This window comes from Bacillus rossius, chromosome 14, assembly GCF_032445375.1.
Source record: "Bacillus rossius redtenbacheri isolate Brsri chromosome 14, Brsri_v3, whole genome shotgun sequence".
Classification (NCBI taxonomy): Eukaryota; Metazoa; Arthropoda; class Insecta; order Phasmatodea; family Bacillidae; genus Bacillus; species Bacillus rossius.
In genome coordinates, this window is record NC_086341.1 from 12,320,596 (window position 1) to 12,341,341 (window position 20,746).

The window sequence follows — 20,746 nt, forward strand, 5'->3', positions numbered from 1 at the left end:
TATTAAGGCGTTATTAATAATTATTAAAACTGAAGGACTTTCAAAGGCCCTTATTAAATTGAAGAAAATTAAGGGCTTCTTAAGGATATTAAGGAGGCGTATGAACCCTGTATTCAATTATATAATAGCATATTAAAAAGAAGTGGTACATATAAACGTAAATGCGCCGTGCGGCGTATACCAAGCACTCAAAATATGAAAACAACTACCGCAAATCAGAGGGAAATTACTCCATAGTAACGTTCGAACTGCTCCAATCTTATTCAAGATTGACGTCTTCAAACGTTTTCTCACGTCAAGTTTCGGCGAATGTTGCGGGAGTTTTGACGTGACGTCTAATAAATCGATGAACGCCGGCTGCACGCACGAAAAAGTGTCCCGTTACGCACATTGTTCCATTACGCTGTGTCCCGTTACGCTCATTGTAATCTTGCGCCGCACCTACAGAAGTCAAAACTTAAAACTTTGTTTATAAATGTGTAATATGAAATAATTTCTACGTCAAATTTACGTAAGAAAATGAATCTGATTAGTATAATTTCAAGTATTTATTATTTTATTGTTAAAATAAAAATGATTCAATTTTATTCATAAAAGTATGCAATCATTTCATCAATGTTTTGTTATGACGTTGTCACGTTAAACTATCGTCCGTAAACCGACTTTAAAGATAACCAATTTTTTTTTTTAATATTTCAGAAGTGCGGAGGCAGGATCGGTAACGACCGATGTTTTCGCCCACCTTTGTCGATGATGATGATGATGATTAGACCCGTGTCTCTATCGGGTCGGCTCAAGGTAACGCCGACCCTCTTAATTGGTTTCCTTCCCTTTATAAGGTTCGGCGATCCGTGTCAAATTTGTGCATTCCGCCCCCCCCCCCCCTCCTTCCCGACCGGACATCCTACACTGCTGACGTACGTACGTTTCTTCTAGGAAGGAAAGACGACCTGGGTCCCCAGCTCTGATATATGTGGCGTGGTTCAATGAACACCTCTGGCGTAATCAATTCCAGTACACTGACTTCCAAGACATTAAGTTTTTTTTGACGTGAATACGTCTTTAAAATTGCTCCCATCGTGGGAGGCAATAATAAAAAAAAGAATAACAAAATCGGGGGATACAGTTTGGTGTTGCAGCTACATATCTATCATCTCCATCCAAAATTTAATTACACCACTGGATAGCTAAATGATCAAATGATTCGTTACGCTAAATGAGGACTGTGACTGTGTTCATTTTAGACATATTGCATCTTCATGTTGAATCTTTACTTATAAGGAGACAGAACCGAAAGTTGCCATCTTGGGTTCAAATGCATTTGTCAACAAACTTTTTTTAATACTATTTAGTATTAACATGTTGGATCTAGTCGAATATATAATTTAATTGCATGTCTGTAATTAATAGTGATGGCTGCTACAATTAGTTTTTCTAATTAAATAATTGGCTTTTAGTATTGAATTAGTGTGTTCAGAATTACTACAATGGCAATGATACTGTCAATATACTCTATTTTATAGTCTTAAAAACCTCGAGAATTAAAATTTAAAAAAATTGACACTTTATGTAATTTTGTTTAAAAAAACCTGATCCAGTATTTCAGTACTCGCCAGTGATGTGTAAAATCTAATCTCGGGTAACAAGCAAGTACACGTGTTTCATGTTGCAAATACACTTATAATAAATTAAGACACGAAATCGAAATATCCGAAAATTGTTTTTTCAGCTACATTTCTGGACGCGAATCTGACGAAGTTTCCGTACCCGCCGCTAGAATTCGCTGCCGGCGCAGCTACGTCGAATACTTGAATCATTCGTTCAGCTGGGTTAAATCTTAAAACTACGTAATGAAGCGGCTCCGATAAAAGCGAATAAGACTTGGGGGGGGGGGGAAAGGGGGGGGATGCTAAACCCCGGTTTTTGACAATTTTATTTACTGTCCATTTTTTTAGAGTTCACTAAATAGTTTACATCTGGAGTAGTATGTAATACTTCCTCCCGGCACTGGGTTCTGGGCAACATTTTTTTAAAAATATTTTTAATAAAAATTTGATTACTTCGTATTTTATAAATTTTTAATTTTTTTAAAATCAGATAAAGATTTTCAAGATGGCGGCCATGACGGAAATTGCAATGGTGACATCATAATTTAAAATGGCGGAATGTTCGAGAAAACAAAATGGCCGCGATGACGTCATCCAAGATTACCGCCGTGACGTCATAATCCAAGATGGCGGATCGGCTCCTCGCGCAGAACCCAGTACCCGGAGGAACTATTATAAACTACTTGGCTTTGTGAACTTTAGTTAGCGCCACACGCAGCACACGTAGGTACACGTTTCCGTTCCGTTCACGGAGCGACTGCCACCACATATACCCCGTACCCGAGTACTTCATCACCGCGAACTAAGCGTGACGGACTCTATAGACGTGGCCGCAACCCGAGACCGCGAGACGTGGACACCGCGAACGGGGGGGCGCCACTATCTAGGGCGACCTTGCCTGCGGGGACACGCTCCGCTGATAAGACAAGGCGCGGCGTCAGCAGATAAGGCCGCCCCGAGCCGTGAGCCGTGTGTGCAGACAACACGGCCCTGCTAGCTGCACGAGTGATCCACACACAGCTACAACCATGGGCGTCGCAACCGGGCGGGACGGGTGGAACACATCCCCCCCAATAATAGAAGTCTTCAATTTCGTCCCCTCCAATAATATATTTAGTTTCGTAGTTTCGTAGTTTCTCCTGATGTTTAAATTAATGATTTTGTGTGGATATAGCACCAGCAGATATGTTAACTGTGTTTTTACAAATGTGTTCTCTGAAATTTTTTTTATAAAAAAATAAATGATATATTGCAACCAACTATAATTAGAAAATTTAGGAAAGAAAAATGCCTAAAAACCACCTTTTTGCACCTTCAAATCCCAAATTTTCCCGGGGGAGGACCCCCTGACCCCTTGGTTTTTTTCTCCAGGGGATAGATATTCCTCAACAACTAAATCAATTGAAGTCCCCTCCAAAAAATATATCCTTGCGACGCCCATGGCTACAACCACGCCATTTCAAAACTGTCCGCTTTAGAAAATCATTCAACGATGCGCTGAGGGCGAATACAATTATTATATTAAAACAAACGCTTTTATCAGTTACACACAAAAAAAAAAAAAGGAACATAAAATATAGTTCTAAAATACGCGCTTCTGTCAGTAACGGACCAAAATGGGGTTTCACTATCCACCTCCGGATTGCATATACGACCATTATAAGTAGGTTAAATTGGACTTCAAGATTTGTTTACACAGTTCGTTAGCTACCAGCGAAGCTAGTAAAAAGGTTTTAATAAGTGGTTCTGCATCCGTATTTAGTTTTTTTTTTTAACTGTACTTTTAGGAGGGTGAAAATGGTTTAAAACGCGTGTTTTTATAGAGTAATTTTTAGTCAAAAAACACACGATACATATTCTTGACAATAAAGGACTTTATGTAAGCTTTTGGACATACGCCATTGCTTAGCACATGTATGTCTGCAGTCGCACCTGTGTTTCTGTACCATGTGCGTCTCTGCCTGAGGACGGGAGCAGATAGCAGTTCCCGAAACGTCGCTTGATTCTGTTTTAGAAAACTGTTGTGTTTGTTTCGTCTTTTCGTTTGGTCGTGTTTTTGTCTCGTTTTGACTGTTGTGCTGAATTTTTTTGGGTTAAATATTTTTGTGCTGTCATCATTTGTGGGTTTTTTTTTTCTATTGTGTTTGTTTCGTCTTTTCGTTTTGCTGTGTTTTTGTCTCGTTTCAACTGTTGTGCTGAATTTTTTGGGTTCGGTATTTTTGTGCTGTCAGCATTTGTGGGGGTTTTTTCGTTCTGTTAGTTCATTTTTCTTTGTTTTTCTTTGTTTGTTGACCATATTCCTGTTGTGGAGTATTGTGTGGCGTTAAATCCTGACAACAGCAATTTTTTTCTTAATTTGTGTTTTTTGTCATTTATGTTTTTTTGTAGTTTTTTCTACAGACATACATGTGCTAAGCAATGGCGTATGTCCAAAATCTTACATCAAGCCATGCACTCTCATTGCACAAATCTTTCAAAGATAATATTATGTTATGGTTCTCTCACAGCTGTCCTGCGCATGACGAGAAGACTGCGCGCCAGTTCAGAAGCGACACCGCGCTCGCTATAGAAGCACCAGCGAGCACTAAAGGTTTCGAGTATTTTATAAGATTTGCCACCGGCAGTTTCAAACCTAAAAAATTATTTCTGAAAACATCTCGTTTTAGTGATTTTCACTCTTCTAAAAAAAAAAAAAAAAAAAAAAACTTAAAAACGAAATACGGAAACACAACTCAGACACCGCTCTGACGTGTTGAGCAGTTTTGAGTGGTTTTTGCTGAAGCTCTGTACACTTGGTGGGAAGCGAGTGTTGTGATCACTCGAACGGCGTGGATCAGGTCTAACGTGTAGTCTGTCCAGTTAAGAAAGGAACAATAGATCTAAAACACACACCATACCGCCAAACACAAATAATCCAACCTGTATTCACATTTAATAAATGATTAAACTAAATCAAAGTGTCCACACAAATCTGAAATAAAATTTCCCCGTCTTTCCACGATAGAAATTGCAAACTACCATAACTATTTTTATTAAACACTTACATGGTATTTTTTTTGTCAATTTTTTGAAAGAATAAAGAACATCCCCTTAGCTGGCAAATCTCTCTCCCCTTTCTTTACTACTTGAAAATTCAAACAGAACCGTGCACGTGCAATTTTTATAATGAGCATGATTAAGCCCTAAAACACAGTTTAAAAAATGCCATCACAGTATGTGTGATGGCAGAGCATGACATTTCCCCCAAATTACTATCCATGAACCAATACAAATTTTCCGTGAAAACCCTGAAAATACTGTAAACTTCCAGCACCTACAGAAAAATCCATAAGACAAGCGTTTATAATTGAGGCGGTCTACGTAAAAAGGACACTTTGGCTATGTGTGTGTTCTGAGAAAAATGGATTTTAAAATTTCACTGTGTATTTAAATATTGTAATGTTTGTTACCAATTGTACGGTATCTCAAGCAATGGATAACACAGGTTTCTTATACTAAATAATCTTATTATATGTTGATAAATATTATATTTAATAATATATAAAATAGTTTTACATTGCATGTTATGAGCCCTTTTTACGTAGAACATATTACACTAGATATATAAATGCCATTAAGTAGATTTACTATTGTACTAGATCTAAATGATAATTTCCTTACGTTTAAAACAAAAGTGTTTGTGTTATAATCATATTGTCTGTTACATTATTAATTTTAGCTTATAATAAAAATGCAAAAATAAATTATTAATTGTGAAGAGGGTTGGCTTGATCTTTGCAACGACGGTGAGCAGCGGAAATTAATGACGGTAAATGGGCCGGAAACGAAAAAAAAAAAAAAAATTACTAAACTGCGGCAGTCGCAATTAGCGGCAATGCTCATGGGAGCATTAAAGGCCAGCCGTCAGCGACAAACGAACTGTGACAGACGACGACGTAGTTCGGGATGTGACGAAGTACCAATTAGAAGGTAGCAACTACCACCACCACAGCGCTGCTCAGACGACGAGTAGAAGTACATTATCCAGTTCGTTTGCACTATAGTGGCGCATGTATGGAGGCAAGGGCTATGTTGTCATATAGGTAGGAGAAAGTTGTAAACCAAAAGAAAAGAAACAACTATCGTTCAACTATTTAAAAAAAAAAAAAAGAGAGAGAACTCTGAAAGTTTAAACTAACGAATGTTTGATAACTAAGTAAATGCAGTTTATTTAAGTGTACCGGGTGTAATAATCTTCGTTCGCAATGGCGAAGTATCATTTTTTTTTAGTTTGTTTTTAAAAAAGATATTTTTTAAACCAAATTACAGAAGATAGTTTGTATGCGTTACCAAGATGTGGAAACCCATAAAATGAACACCTAATGGCACGATTAGTAAGACAAAAGGTTCAATTATTTCTTACAAGTACCTAAAACATAACATTTAGCATCTGGCAACAAAAAAAAAGCTTATATAATGTAATATTTGTATAGATTTTCCTAAGTAAAAATACTAGACATTTGAAATGCTTTGCGTGCAGAGCACCGGGTGATATGGGGTAAAACCTAAATAATTTTGCTTCCACAATTTCGCGTTTTTGCTCATTATTTTAATAAATTTATAATATAACTATCGTTGTTTATAAAGTATTTTTTTTACAATTTTAGAAACATAACGCCAATTTTTATGACACCCTGCGCTAATAGCAAGTAATATTCTTGTATACAATTTTAATAAATGAATTGTTTGTGTGTAGCCTTTGCCGTGTATTACTTAACTTTTTGTACATCATTCATAAATCAATAAAAATTACAATTTCCCAAAATTCTTAAAAACTTGGGTTTGTAGGATTATTGAAAAACTTTTTTTTTAATTTATGAATGATAAAAAATCAAGTAAAACATCTCAAAAGCTACAACACAAACGATTAATATAAAACTGTATATTATATGCTCTTATTTCACGCTTGAGTTAACCAAAAAGTTACTAAAAATTAAATAAAACACGTATTAAATTTATAATACCACTTTATAAACCATTTACAATAGTTATACTTATGAATTTATTTAAAATAATGAACAAATCACGTAATTATGGAAGCAAAATAATTTGGGATATTAACCCCTCATGAAGCTATTTACAAGATTTAGAAAAGTCAGATTACAAATAGCAATAAAGACCATAGCACTTTCCGATACAAGTTTCGTTTCATGGTTTCGTTTTTAACGTCTGAAAAATGTTAAAAAGGGGTGATTTCCAATACTTTTTAGGTATGAATCATCCTATAAGTAGTATGGTAAATGGCATAGGACCGTGAGGGAGGCTCTGTCTTTAATATTCCACCGTAAAAAAGGCAGGGCCACCGCTTAAAGTCCTATGCAGGCGCGTAGATGCGAAGAGGCGTTAGATCCCTTCTCAGCATAGTTATTTGCGTGAGGCTGGTTGATAAGTGCGACGCTCGCTGGTGCTCTCAGCGCGGCATCGCCTCTAAGCACAAGGCTGTGGACTGGCGCGCAGTCTTCTCGTCGTGCATAGGACATCTGTGACATCATATGGCAGAGATATGAGATAAAGGAGTGCTTTTTTTAAAAAAATCCTGTACCGGTTGTTTCAAGTTGTTTCAGTTGTTTCTAAAAAAAATAAATATGAAAACACTCGTTAAGCCATTCTCACTCTCCTAAAAATAAAAATTTAATTACGGAATAGAGAAACAGGACTACACATCCGCCCTCAGCACATTCATAAACGCTTTTGCAAAAACTGACCTCACCCTGATAATAATCTAGCGCTGTTGCCAAATCGCGTGGTTTCACCAGAAGCTCTGCACACCGTGTGTGTGTATATGATGCGGGAAAGGGGGGGGGGGGGGGGAAGAGAGACTTAAAAAGAGGCCCGTGTACCTGGTGGGAAGCCTTCTTTTCACAGACGAGAGAGCCAAACGTCCGATCGCGCATCTTCGGTTTTTTTTTGTTGTTGTTCATTGTAAATAAATATGGCAGTGTTGATAAAAGGATACTAATGGTCAATTAGGTTAGGTTAGCTACATTATAAATACTTTAAAACATTGTGGACGGTTGATTTGGTTAGGATAGCTACATTAAAGATACGGGGGGGGGGGGGGGAGGGGAAGCATGAACTTGGGGGAACTTCGGGTTTTGGCTCTCTCGTCTGTGAAAAGAAGGCTTCCCTGGTTGTCTGACGGTGCAGTTAAATGTGGTTAGTTCCTTGGGAAAATAAATCCGAATCCGGGACAAGGTCGCTGTGCTCATCGAAGGCCGACCTCCGAACACCTCGAGCCCTCGCGTCTCGGAAACAAGGTCACTTCCGGGTTCGTCCAAACCAAATCAACACACCAACAATGTTTAAAAACGGTCCGGCAGGGGGGGGGGGGGGGGAAGAATAATTTTTATCACGAAATTACACCCACGAAAAAAAAAACCACAAGAAACAGTTGACGACACTTGTAGAAGTCATGTCCGTTGCCGTTACAGCTACTGAAATGGCCCGCGTGAAATATTACGCCATTAAGACCCCTCGCCTGCCTGGGGAACATATGCCACGCCATTAAAAAAAAAACTGCTCTAGACATCCCCGAGTGGTGTATTCTTTACTAAAAGAATTCAAGAATACCTCGAGGGCGAATGACTGGTTCTGTTTCCGTATTTTCGTTTATGAACTGTGTTTTCAGGAAAGTGAAAAGGGTTTCGAAACGCTTCGCATCCAGAGTAGTGTTTAATCGTGAAAACATCCGTTGGATTCTTTAAAACACTCAAAGGGACTTGCATTACACCTCTATATTTAATTCTCCGCCATATAATGTTATGGTTACCGCTCAAATGTCATAGCTGCCGTATGCACGACGAGAAGCCAACGCGCTAAAAGCACCAGCGAGCGTCACAAATCATCCCGCCTCACCGACAAAAATACACCCCTGACTAGGCGGACCACTTAGTAGCAGACGTGACTACGTAAACAATATTAGAAACACACAGAATGTATGCTTCACATTGCATAAATTGGATTACTCCAAATGTAAGTCGAAGCAAAAAAAAAAAGTGAAATTCGAGGAGGTAAGATATGAACCTTCTTAAATACGTCTTTTGAGACTGGCGGCTACGTAACAAAACAATTATCCCAAGAACTAAATTCTACAATTTTCAAGCTGTTTTTAAAAATCGTGGTTTTACGTAGTGTTAGACATTTGAGAAAACTACGCATACAATGCCTAAGAACAGGTGCGTCCACAGTGGTACAGCTCGACGTGATATTACTGATAACGGCAGAACCATCGCCAATGTTGCCAGACGTACCCATATTCGGGTACTCGTACCCAAATTACTGTGTCTGTACCCGGAACCCGAGAAGATCCGCTCGGGTGTACAAATGTAACCGAATTTAGGAAGAAAATAAAGTCAAATAATATTGAAAAATATTCACTAAGTGTAAAACATTCTTTGCCTTGACATTAAAAATTCCTGCTTTTTTGAAAACAACCTCGGTTGCGCTGTATTGCTAAGGATCTCTGGAGAACCACATGGTCAAGTTGCCACTAGTATCAAGTAGGGCGGTGATATCAGGATCAGGGATATCTTTAACATGAAAATACAATTTTCACACGTGGATGGAATAGTAGTATTAGACGTTTACATTATCACCCACCCCCCACACCAACGACGCATTTTAAAATCCAACGCACGGACCTTAGCAGTAAAGCCAATATTGCATATAAACAATAAAATTTTATATTGCTACGCTATTAAGAGATTTAAGGGGCCCGTCTATCAGGGTGTATGTGTGTGAGGCGGAATGATAAGTGCGACGCACGCTGGTGTTTCAAGCGCGGTGTCGCCTCTGAACTGGCGCGCAGTCTTCTCGTCGTTTACAGGACAACTGTGAAATCTGAGCGGTGACCGTTAAGATACGATGGTAAAGGTGTAATGCAAGAACCGGTTGTTTTACGCCTAAAAATTACCCCGAAGACACGCCTTTGCCGATTTTAACTCTTGTAAAAAAAAAAAACAGTTCAAAAACGTAATCCGAAATCAAAAATTACTTTTCGGCCAACAGAGAATTCTTAAAAAAAAGCTGTTCGTAAACAGACCCTACACTTGGGTAGCTTCAGTAGTTTTGGAAATCGCGTTGTTTTCCCCTGAAGCCCTAGAAGAACAGAGAAACTCCTCGGCGGCGACTGTAATTACCCCGAACACACACCGTTTTGGCAATTATGACTCTTGTAAAAAAAAATACAGTTCAAAAACTTAATCCGAAATCAAAAGTATACTTTTCGGCCAACAGCGGAATTCTTAAAAAAAAAAAAAAAAAAGCTGTTCGTAAACAGACCCCCACACTTGGATATCTCGAGTAGTTTTGGAAATCGCGTTGTTTTTTCCCCCTGAACCCCTGCGCACAGTGTGTGGGGCATAGAAGAACAGAGTGCGAACCTGGACGACACCCGAGCGGCGTCTGTGACGTACCTCGACGGGCTTGCGGGCGCGAGGCGAGGCGAGCGCCGGCGAGGGCGAGGGCGAGGGCGCGCGGCGCTGCGCCCGCCCCCAGGTGCGCCGCCCCTGGCCGGGGGCGGGCGGCAGCTCTGCGCCCACGCTGCTGCGCGCCGGCGCGCCTCGCTGCAGGGGCGGCGTGCCGCTGTCGGCGCGCACGTCCGACGACCGGCGGCTGGGGGGAGCGCCCGCCGCGTCCGCCGCCGGCCGCCGCAGGACGATGGGCTGGTCGTCTTCGTCCACGTCCAGGTGCAGCGGCTGCAGCTGCAGCTGTCCTTGCTCCAGGATCTCCAGCTGCTTCGATATGATCTTCAGGTGGTCCACCTCCTCGCGGGCCTCTGGCCTCTCCTCGCCGGGCGCGGGGCGGCACAGAGGCAGCTTGTCCCGCCCCCACGGGAGGCGGAGCTGCGGCGGCGGCGGCGGCGGGTGCGCCTGCTCCGCCGCCTCGCGCCTGCGCTCTTTCAGCTTCTGCAGCGCCGACATCGCAACCGCGCACTGCGCTCACTCGGGACTTTCACTCCGCGGCCAACGGTCCCACGCTCCGAAAAAGCAGCCGGGCGCCCGGAAGAGTCCTTTCAGCACACTCGCTGGGCGCGGCGATCACTTGGTCTGCGGGCCAACAGAACAGAAATCCCGCGCTGCTTGAGCCGGCCAGAGGCGAGGAAGCATCATCCACCCGCCGAAAGCAAAAACCCCGCGCACGGTGACTCCCCCAAGAGTAACACAAGCCAAGCGGTGACAAGAAGACAGGACACAACAACACACAAGGCGATACAGGACGCACACACACAGAGAAACAAAGCACGGACCCGTCACGAGAGTCCCGCGGCCCGACCGCCTCGCGCGCCCGCCATCTTGTTACTCACCGCGACGGGAGACGGGTTGACTCACCGCGCCGCCGACGGGAAGGGGAGAGTCGACGTGGCGCTCCGCGACCGCGCGCCATCTCAGCCGGCGTCGGACTGGCCCGCGCCGGCTGGGGCGAGGCGCCTTATCTCCTGGAGGAACTTTATCCTGTTTGCCGACGATACCACCTGTCGATGATGGAGGCGGGGGAGATTATAACGCGACAGCTCCGCACGAAATTACCCGGCGCGACGGGTCTCCCCAGGCACACCAACTCTCCAGACGTTAAAGAGACCGCAAAAAAAAAAAAGGCGGCGTGGACGCCGCGTCATTCGAAAGAACTGCCTGCTTCTCCCCTCCCTCTCTTTCTCGCGGCCCGGTACAGCTTTCTCCATCCCCCGCTCCCCGCTCCAAGCGCGCGAACACACCTTCAGACCTGCCCGGCCTTGACGGCGCTGCCCAAGAAGTCGGCGCTGCCTCAGCTGTCCTTACAAGGCGATCGCTAAGGCGCGGCGACTCCGCCGAACCGTGCGGTTTCGCACAGGTGGCGCGGCCGAATTCGACTTTACAACAATCGGTTTTTCAAAATCGATACCCGCGGGAGAAAATGGCGTGAAGCGTGTAAGGCCCGCCCGCCCACTCGGGCACACACACACACACACCCACGGTGCGCGGAGCTTCAGGATAAAACAACGCGATTTCAAAACCACTCAATATATCCGAGTGGGGTCTGTTTACGAAAAAGCATTTAAGAATTCGCTGAGGGCCAAAGTACTTTTGATGTAGGATTTAATTTTTAAACTGTGTGTCTAGAAGAGTAAAAAATTGTTAAAAGGCGTGTTTTCGGAATAAATTTTAGGCGTAGAACAACCGGTAAAGATTCTTTAAAGCAGTATAAGGGACTTACATACACCTTAACCTTCATTTCTCCGCCATATGATGTTATGGTCATCGCTCGAGAAGACTGCGCGCCAGTGCACAGCCTTGCGCTTAGAGGCTCTACCGCGCTAGAAATACCAGCGAGCGTAGCACTTATCATCCCGCCTCACTGACACACACACACCCCGACCAGACGGCGCCCTTAAGATCCGACAACTCATTTGATACTTATTTTTTTGATGTGCAACATCTTAGCTCTCGGCATACAGTATTTGGTGGGAGTAATTTCGTGATAGAACGGAAGTCGCATGAAACAGAAGTGTGTAACTACCATCCGAGGCGGATGGCGCGTAACAATATTCACAAAGCTAAAGGGAAACTTTATAGTATTAACTGTTTCATGAATTTCAACAAGATCGGCAGTACTTTAATAATATTCCTTGTCGAAAATCAGTTCCTAAGAAGGAGTTAAGTATTTATTTCAAGTCTTTTTAGTTTTTATCAGAGCCGTTTCATTATATAGTTTAACATTTCGCTCTGAAAATCGAACGATTCTATAGTCGATAGCTGCTCCGGCAACAAATTCTATGGCGGGTGCGGAAACGACGTGTGATTCACGTCAAGTAGTTTTACCCCGCCATCGCCATATTGTGACGCCCAAAACATTGAGAAAATGGTGCTTTTTTAACACTTGTGACAAAGGTTAGTACGCATGAATTGGAATTTTCGTCGTCAAACAATCACTTCCAAAAGAAAATCGTCATTTAAAACTGTTTCATCGGTGCTAAAACTACACTTCAAGCAGTTGTGAGTGGCTAACCAACATGGCACAGGTTATGATGTGGAAGAAAAAAACGTTTCGCCCGCTACCATGTAACGATACAGAACGTGGCCACCGCCTGGGTTTATTGGTATGCATTCGATGTGTATTGTTAAATATCCTCTCAAGTACGTGAAAGTGAAATCATCACTCCTCGGGATATGACTGCGCGAAGGAAAAATAAATACATAAACAAAAGATGGAAGAAACTTGTGCACGGCGAAGCGCATGCGCGTGATGGGTCCACGCCACTGTTTGAAGTCTGACGCACAACTTTTGTATAGTGCTAACATGCCACTCACACAAAGAGCAGCTCCCAGTCACGACTGGCCTATTCCACACGAGCGGGCAAACGTCACTGAAGTTGTTCGCAAAGAAAGAACACATCCATCCCTTAATCCTGCCGGTATGATCCTGTGGTAACAGGATGCTTGCCGTTTTAATTTTCGACGTCGAAAAATCCTGGCGGCAAGAAACGTCACATCTTGTGGAAAATATTCCCTTCGTATTTAACTTACAAACGAAATTCATTGCTGTATCACAATTGTTCGTTACGTCCAACATACGTGATAAGGAACTTTTTTCCCTACAGTTAATAGAATTCATAGGAAACCTAACAAGTAATGGGGAATGCACATGTCACATATATAGGTAAGGTCACAGTGATGTTTTTTGTTTAAAATGCGAGATTTGAAAAATTGCACATAAGATAATAGGAGTTCCTTGTTTTCTCTCGATGGCCCTGTTTGGCATATTTTGTCTAAATTGTTCATTAATTAAATGTACATAAAAATTAATCAAATAAATCTTAAATAAATAATTGACACGGAGCACTTGATTCTGCATTACAAACCTACAGAAATCCAGTGGTCCAGACATGAATAAGATTAAAATTTACCTAACGTTTTACCGTCCGGAAAACCTCGTTCTCGGAACGCAGTGATGATTTTTTTTTCTCGTCACTACTATTATTTAAGGACTAAGTGATAACTTTAACACGATACCTCTGTTTAGTTCGTTGTTCCGTCACAAATATATTCATCGCAAGGGATGTAACGTGTTAAAATTTACATAAAAAGCCCTTAAATAATAGTAACGACGTGAAAATGAAATCATTAACAAGGCGTGTGATATAGACACTTAAAACAAGAAACAATTAGTCGCAATTCGTAGTCAATCAGGGGTGGGGGGGGGGGGGAAATTAAGACAGGCTACGTTTAGTTCGAATTTCGTACGGGGAGTACGCAGGACTGGCCACGTTTAGTTCGAATTTCGTACGGGGAGTACGTAGGACTGGCCACGTTTAGTTCGATTTTCGCACGGGGAGTACGCAGGGCTGGCTTCGCTTAGTTCGAATTTCGCACGGGGAGTACGCAGGACTGGCCACGTTTAGTTCGAATTTCGCACGGGGAGTACGCAGGACTGGCTACGCTTGGTTCGAATTCCGCGCGGTTGACGACGGAAGGGGGGAATTCGAAAACGAAAACGTTGACGCCAGCTGTAAAGCGCTATACTTACGCGAGCGGACAGTAGTGCTGAGACTAGCCCAAAACGACCATCCACGGGCGCACAGTTGCCAGGAGACTGGCCAAAAACCAGCGGCGAATAGGACGGCACGTTCCTAGCATCGCATCGTGTTGACGAATGCCATAAGCCACATCTCACGCTCTGCTGGAGAATATCTTGGTAAAAAAAATAGTTTTCAAGATAAAACCTCAAGGCAGAAAAAAAAGTAAACTTTCATTTTTCCTTTGATGTACCATGTGGTCGGAGACTGATCAGAGTTGGGAGAAAGAGGCTGGGAAGGAAAGTAGTTAAAAGAGAGGGCGTATAGCGAGAAAAGATTCACACTTAGATCTTTTGTTCATTTTTTTTTTGCTAACGAAGACATTTATAACTTATATTTTATTAAAAAATCTTCAAAAAATGAACATACAAATGCGCGACTTGGCGAATAAAAATTAGTTTAGATCGTTTTTATTTCATTGAATGTCACAGTTCAAACAACTAAATAACTCGTGATTATACACACAGTGATAACCAATATTCTTGTGAATTGTAGTCAAAATGAAGTTATTGTTTAGGAAATCAACTATAGCAAAATTTTTTATGAAACTTTGTGCTAAGCATTTTTACAATGTTTATACAGTAAACTTAAATTCAGAAACGTACACGTCTTACGATCGCCCGACACTCGAACAAAGGAATTATTTATTTAACATATAAGTTACATTAGGCAATAAATTAAGATTTAGAATTGCTCTTTACAGCATATAACTTAAATTAATATCTTAGAATAAATCGCATGAGTAAATCGCATTCGTGTAAAGACGGGGCAGGTCGCTAGTTTTCTAAATTACATCTAAATTACAGACCTATATTTGGTAAATCCAAAGAGGGGATAAACAAGGGCCTGGAAACCCACCCCTTTCCTCCTCTCTTTCGGTCTTTAATGATGTGTGAACCCTTTGTAATGATACACGCTTAGTTTGTAAATCTGGAGGAAAAAAATTAATGGGAGTTCTTTCAAACTAACTTAACATTTCAAAGCAGTTCTTTTGCTGTGAAATAAAAAAAAAAACATTTATATTCATATGACATTTACTTGATAATTCCACTACAGCTGAAATTAATCATTCATAATGCGTATGTCATTGACGTATTAGCATTGATTTTACGAAGGCAATACGTCTAGATTACTTTTTTTATGTTTTGTGATATCAAACGTTTAAAAAAAAATTTACCTTTGCCCCCTTTTCCGAAATACTGCACTGTGCCAACCTCTATTTATACACTGAAATGAGGTGATATAAAAAAAAATTCTCAGCGAAAATGTTTTTCCAGTGTTTGGACTTCAGTGTCCTATATTTGCTAACTGGAACAATACAACTATCCAGATAACCCATAGTTGATAAGTACACATCAACTTAATAGCAGTAATCCATATGTTATCACAGGAAGTCCACACATCTGCACAAATAATACAACAGTGTGTCTATAAATACTCGGTGAACCAATCTAAGATCGTTTGCAGAACCTTTCATATTATTTTTATACAAAGAGGTTTTATCTGTACGTATGTATAACAAGCAAAAATAACGAAATAAATATACTATTACCACGAATTTGTAGAGTTTTGTTTCAGAAAACTAAAATATTTTAATAATTTCTCATTAGATGATTTAATTGGACCGTCTATAACTATTTATATTAAATGCGTAACTATAAAATGAAGCGAGGCATCAAAACAAAAACATGGGAGTGAGTTATTCAGAACTCACCAGAGACGTGTAACATGTAACCTCAGTAAAGAGCTAATTCATGTGTTCTCATGTTGCAAATACACTTATAATACGAAACTCGGACACGACATTCAACGTAACATTCTTTAAAATAATGTCGAGCGTGATAGCCACCAATTTTTTTTTTTTTCCAAATACATTTCCTGACGCGAATCACACGTAGTTTCCGCACCCGCCGCTAGAATTCGTTGCCGCAGCAGCTACGTCGACTATAGAATCGTTCGATTCGCAGACCAAAATTTTAAACTATATAATGAAAAGGACTACGATTAAAAGCGAAAAAGACTTGGAAAAAATGCTTAACCCCGGCTTCGGACCTGATTTGATTTTTTTTTTTTTTTTAATTTTTAATACAGCCCATCATCGTGTTGAAATTTATTTAACAGTTAATACTATAAACTTTTATCTTCGGCTCTTTGAATTTTGGTTCGCACGATCCGCCACAGGTTACACATTTCCGTTCCATTCACGAAATTACTCCAAATTCGTACATCCAGAGCTAAGATGTTACACTTAAAAAAAAAAAAAAAAAAAGTCAGCAAAAGATATCTGGAAGTATAAAGTTTTGTGGTTTTTTAACACAGTTACTACAGTACTGTTCATTTAGAAACTTTATCGAGAAATTCATTACCACTCTTTCAACATTGTTTCTTTCTGGTGACTTTCTGGTGGACAACTTGCATTATTCTTCACTTCAACTCACTCGCAGACTGTTCACTTGTGGTGAGTTCAGCCCAGCGGGCTGGTGTTTCTTCCTGGCTGGACACTTGCGTGGCGCAGCAACGACCTCGAGACGATGCGAGTCGAAACAAAAGGAAGGAAGGGAGGAAGGAATGGAGGAGGGAGGGGAGACATCGGCGAGGCTTCTCAACCACTGTGATTACGGCGACCTTGCGCGTCCTCCAGGTGTTGCGAGAACCCGCCAGAAGGCATTGCCGAGGGGTCGTCAAAGACTGAAATTTAAAACCAGCGTTCCTTCCCATTGTTCAAGTTGGGTCGTTACCACAACGCCGAATGCCAAATTGACCGCAACGCCGACAGCTAGAAAACTGCTGTGTACCACAACGCCGAAATACAATAACGCCGAAAAATGTTGCTGCGGGGAGGGGGCCACAGGAGCAAAATGAAAAACTGAATGAATTTGTGTGCGTTTCTTAAATGTATCTTAACGCCGAAATACTACAACATAGCCTAACCTAGGCTAGCCTAACCTAACCTTTGTGGCAGTCCTGCAATGACATTTTTCGGCGTTAATGTATTTTATTTCGGCGTTGTGGTACACAGCAGTTTTCTAGCTGTCGGCGTTGTAGTCAAATTGGCATTCGGCGTTATGGTTTTCGGGGTTATTGTACGTTCGGCGTTGTGGTGCGTCCCCGTTCAAGTTGCTTCAAAAGAGCCCATATAAGTTGGAACACCAGAATTTTGTTAAGCTTCCCACAAATATAACGAGATGGATACCATACCAAGAACTGCTACACACACACACACACACCTACACACACACAAACACACACACACACACAAACACACACATACACAGTATGTACAATAAATAACTCAACGCCAAGCCGAGAACAGTTGATACGGTAGGTCAATTAATCACGGCTGTGAATAAAAAAATATTTCAAAGAAATGCTTAGTTTTCGAGTTATAGGGGAGAGTTGGCTAAAACGGGGTACTTAGTGTTTATGCTCATTAAGTGGCTGGTAATTATACCTGAGTATCCATTTTTTGCAAGGAAACACTATATATATCCCTACTGATATTGTGCATATGAAGAGTCGGATCCAAGCAATGTGAAATAAAGCATTAATATTTTTCTTTCATGTTGCTAAGTACCCTGTTTTATCATACCGGTCGGATAAAACGGGGGTACATCAATGTCGAACATATTAGTGCAGGTATTTAGATACAAAATGAGACATATTTAATAAAAAGGGTTGACAACGTTATTACATATGATTTATGACTTGCATGTATATTACAGTTTACTATGATACATTAACAAATAGCACAATAAGTAAGTCAAATGTCATCATTATCAGTTTCTGAGGATCTCATTTTTCAAAATGCCTGAAATCACAGACACTCTGAGTATCAGTGCAAGTTATACATCACATTTATACCAAAAACAATATTCTATCATTGGCAATAATCACAAGTGTAAGGACCAACATCATCACTGTCCATACCTTCACACTGTTCGTGTGCCCATTCATCGCACATAACACACTTAATCCACCCTTCTGATTTGGAGTTTGAATACAAGTAATAGCAGAAGAGACATGCTGCATTTGTTTCCTCTTCATCAGATGTTTCAGAGTTGTCCTGAGTCATTACGGATATTTTACTGCATTTATTTAGTACTGTGGTCTTTGCGAGCTGTAGACTCATTAACATGTGACCTGTCTCTAGATGAATTCAGTTTTCTTTTTACTGTTTTGGGATTAGCAATAGAACTATGCGCAGATGTCTTACTTTGTGCAGCAATTAGGCCTAGTTCATTTTTAAAAGGGGAGCTTGTGAGTATCACAGTTTTGCCACGTCTCCTGTTATTTCTGGTTTCAACCTTCCTCTGAGCTATAGGTATGGGTTTAATGTCTTTCGGTGAGACAGCAAATTGCCGATGTGGCTGTTGATGTGGATGCTTCGGAATCCAAAAGACACTGCGAAAATGGCCCATGAGATTCACGTTGGCTAGATGCAGGTTCAGGGGCCCAGGTTAAAATTTCTAATACGGTTTGAGGTAGTTGGTTATTTCACCGCCGCAATCGCCACCATCTCTAGGGCATCGACTTGTGGTGGTCCCTAGCGGACAAGTGTCGAAATCTTCAAACACCCCTTCCCCACCCTCCCTCAAACATGCGTTGTCCTCCACCCACCTTCTACCCCACCTCTCATCCCTACAGTTTTGTGACGCACAAACTCCCGTTGAACGACCTTGAGCTGCAGTGAATGTTGGGTGGGGGGTGCGGGGGAATGACAGCGGGCGACAGTGCTGCGCTCTAACGTGCAAATAAAAACCTAAGACGATACAGGGCGTTACGGCAGCGCACTGCAGCGGCGAAGTTCCCAAGCTGCTCATCATACGCTCCTGAAAAAACGTAAGAGTAAATCCTATCCACTCGCGACTTCTATACAGTATATATATATTCAAAGGCTGGAACGAGCGCAAGGCGGGCCTAGAGGCAAGGCCGCCGCCGCACGGGCCTACCTGCGGGGGCCGGCGGACGGGGGCTAACTTTAGCAGCGCAGTCGCTATTCTTGGCCGCGCCGATCGCCCTCCGTCCAGCACACGCCAGGCGCGAGGGAGTGGACACCCCCCCCCCCCCCAATCCCTTGCCAAGGCCGTTACACACCAGGGATGTTCCGAGAGTAAGTAACGGAATTGTTTTCTTCGTGAGGAAACTATATTGCAAAACCATATATACACCAATGGCATCATGGCCTTGCACTAATTTTACCAAACCGTCGCCCCCCTCGAGATTTGAGACATCTGTCGTAGCGTGCAGTTGGTTTGAAGAAACCACTCTCTGGTGAAACTCGGTGCCCTGCGACTCAAGGAATTATCCCAAAGCTTGCTCCATCTCTGCGCTGTTTTGGAAGTGACGTGCCGGCGACCACGTTGTCAGTAAACCGCCTGTCCCACCATCGTGATTTGTACTCGGAATGACCTCGGTCTGCTGCTACTCTTTCTCTTCTTCGGCGGTCTGCGCACGCGTCAGTCCTTCACGCTAACGCTACTTCCGTCGTCGGACCAGCAACGGGTGTGGATTCTTATGGCGAATGTTTTGTTTTGTACCATCTGCTCTTTCGGAACGTCCCCTGTTTTTCTTACAAACAGGTAATTAATTATGCTGGCAGTCACTAACACAGTGTAAGTTGATTAATTGGCTAGCTCTTACCTCGAACTCGACAGCTGAATGCTGCGTAGGCGCCGGGGCTAGGGTTTATCGATGACGGTTTTTGATAATCTCGCTAAATGCAGACAGCTTTTTGCTTGCGACGGGCGACCTGCTGCTCCATCCTTTCTGGCCCAATGCAGCACGCGACGAATTCATTATTTACACGTGTTGACAGCCTCGGGAAATATAAATGAAGTCAATTTAAATTTTAGTACCCAAAAATTGCATTCGTTGTTCGTAAGTTTCCGGAGCTAACTGGCAGCCGGATATGTGACGAAAGCTTACAGTCGCCTGCCACCAGGGATCATGCCAAATCCAGAGGCGGACTAAGTGTCCAAGCACCATGGCCCCCACATTAGATTACGGGCCCTGGACCCAGGATCGGAGACGACCCCCTCCCCTGCGCCATTTTACAGTCACGTGCTACATTATAATTGCATGGTTATTTCTTACCTACACTCCTTTTAGAATGTTATTTAACCTGAAAATGCATGGTATAGTTATGGTTACTATTTTATAAGTCCAAACTAAGCTTTATTTATAAAATATTCAATATGTTTGTCTAGTTTGTAAAAAATTATGATAGTTAAAACATTTGAAAATAAACAGGGCCCCTCCAGGCCCGGGCCCTGGACCCAGGGGTCCACCCAGCCCCCACCCTTGTGGGGGCCATGCCAAAGCACCCAAACAACGCATGGCAGAAACTTGTTCCGCCCAGCCCAGCTAATCTGCACTCTTTAATGCATGCCACATTGCAACCCGCATGACTGAGCCCAGGGTTTACCCTGCGTCTACGCAAGGTTTTATCTGGGCCCCACCTTAACTAGTTACAGTCTATAGAGTTTAAGATACGGGAGTTAGTCATGGTATCAATCGCTGCCACGGCTGGCCAATCTTCGATTAAAGCCCA

The 20,746-nt window shown here is 42.1% G+C and overlaps 1 protein-coding gene across 8 annotated transcripts in view; it reads right to left on the bottom strand.

The window, feature by feature from the left end:
* The window catches only part of LOC134539163 (serine/threonine-protein kinase MARK2), a 282,821-nt gene that overhangs the window by 97,501 nt on the left and 164,574 nt on the right, over window positions 1-20,746 (bottom strand). For 5 of the 8 annotated variants that reach the window (XM_063380927.1, XM_063380930.1, XM_063380928.1 and 2 more), the window contains exon 3: window positions 10,061-10,693. The exons of 2 other annotated variants lie outside the window; for them this stretch is intronic. In XM_063380927.1, coding sequence (XP_063236997.1) covers window positions 10,061-10,567 — 507 coding nt within the window. In that variant the 5' untranslated portion in view covers window positions 10,568-10,693. Of the gene's footprint in view, window positions 1-10,060; window positions 10,694-10,950; window positions 11,036-20,746 lie in introns of those variants that run through there. One more of the 8 variants, XM_063380929.1, reaches the window with a different exon arrangement.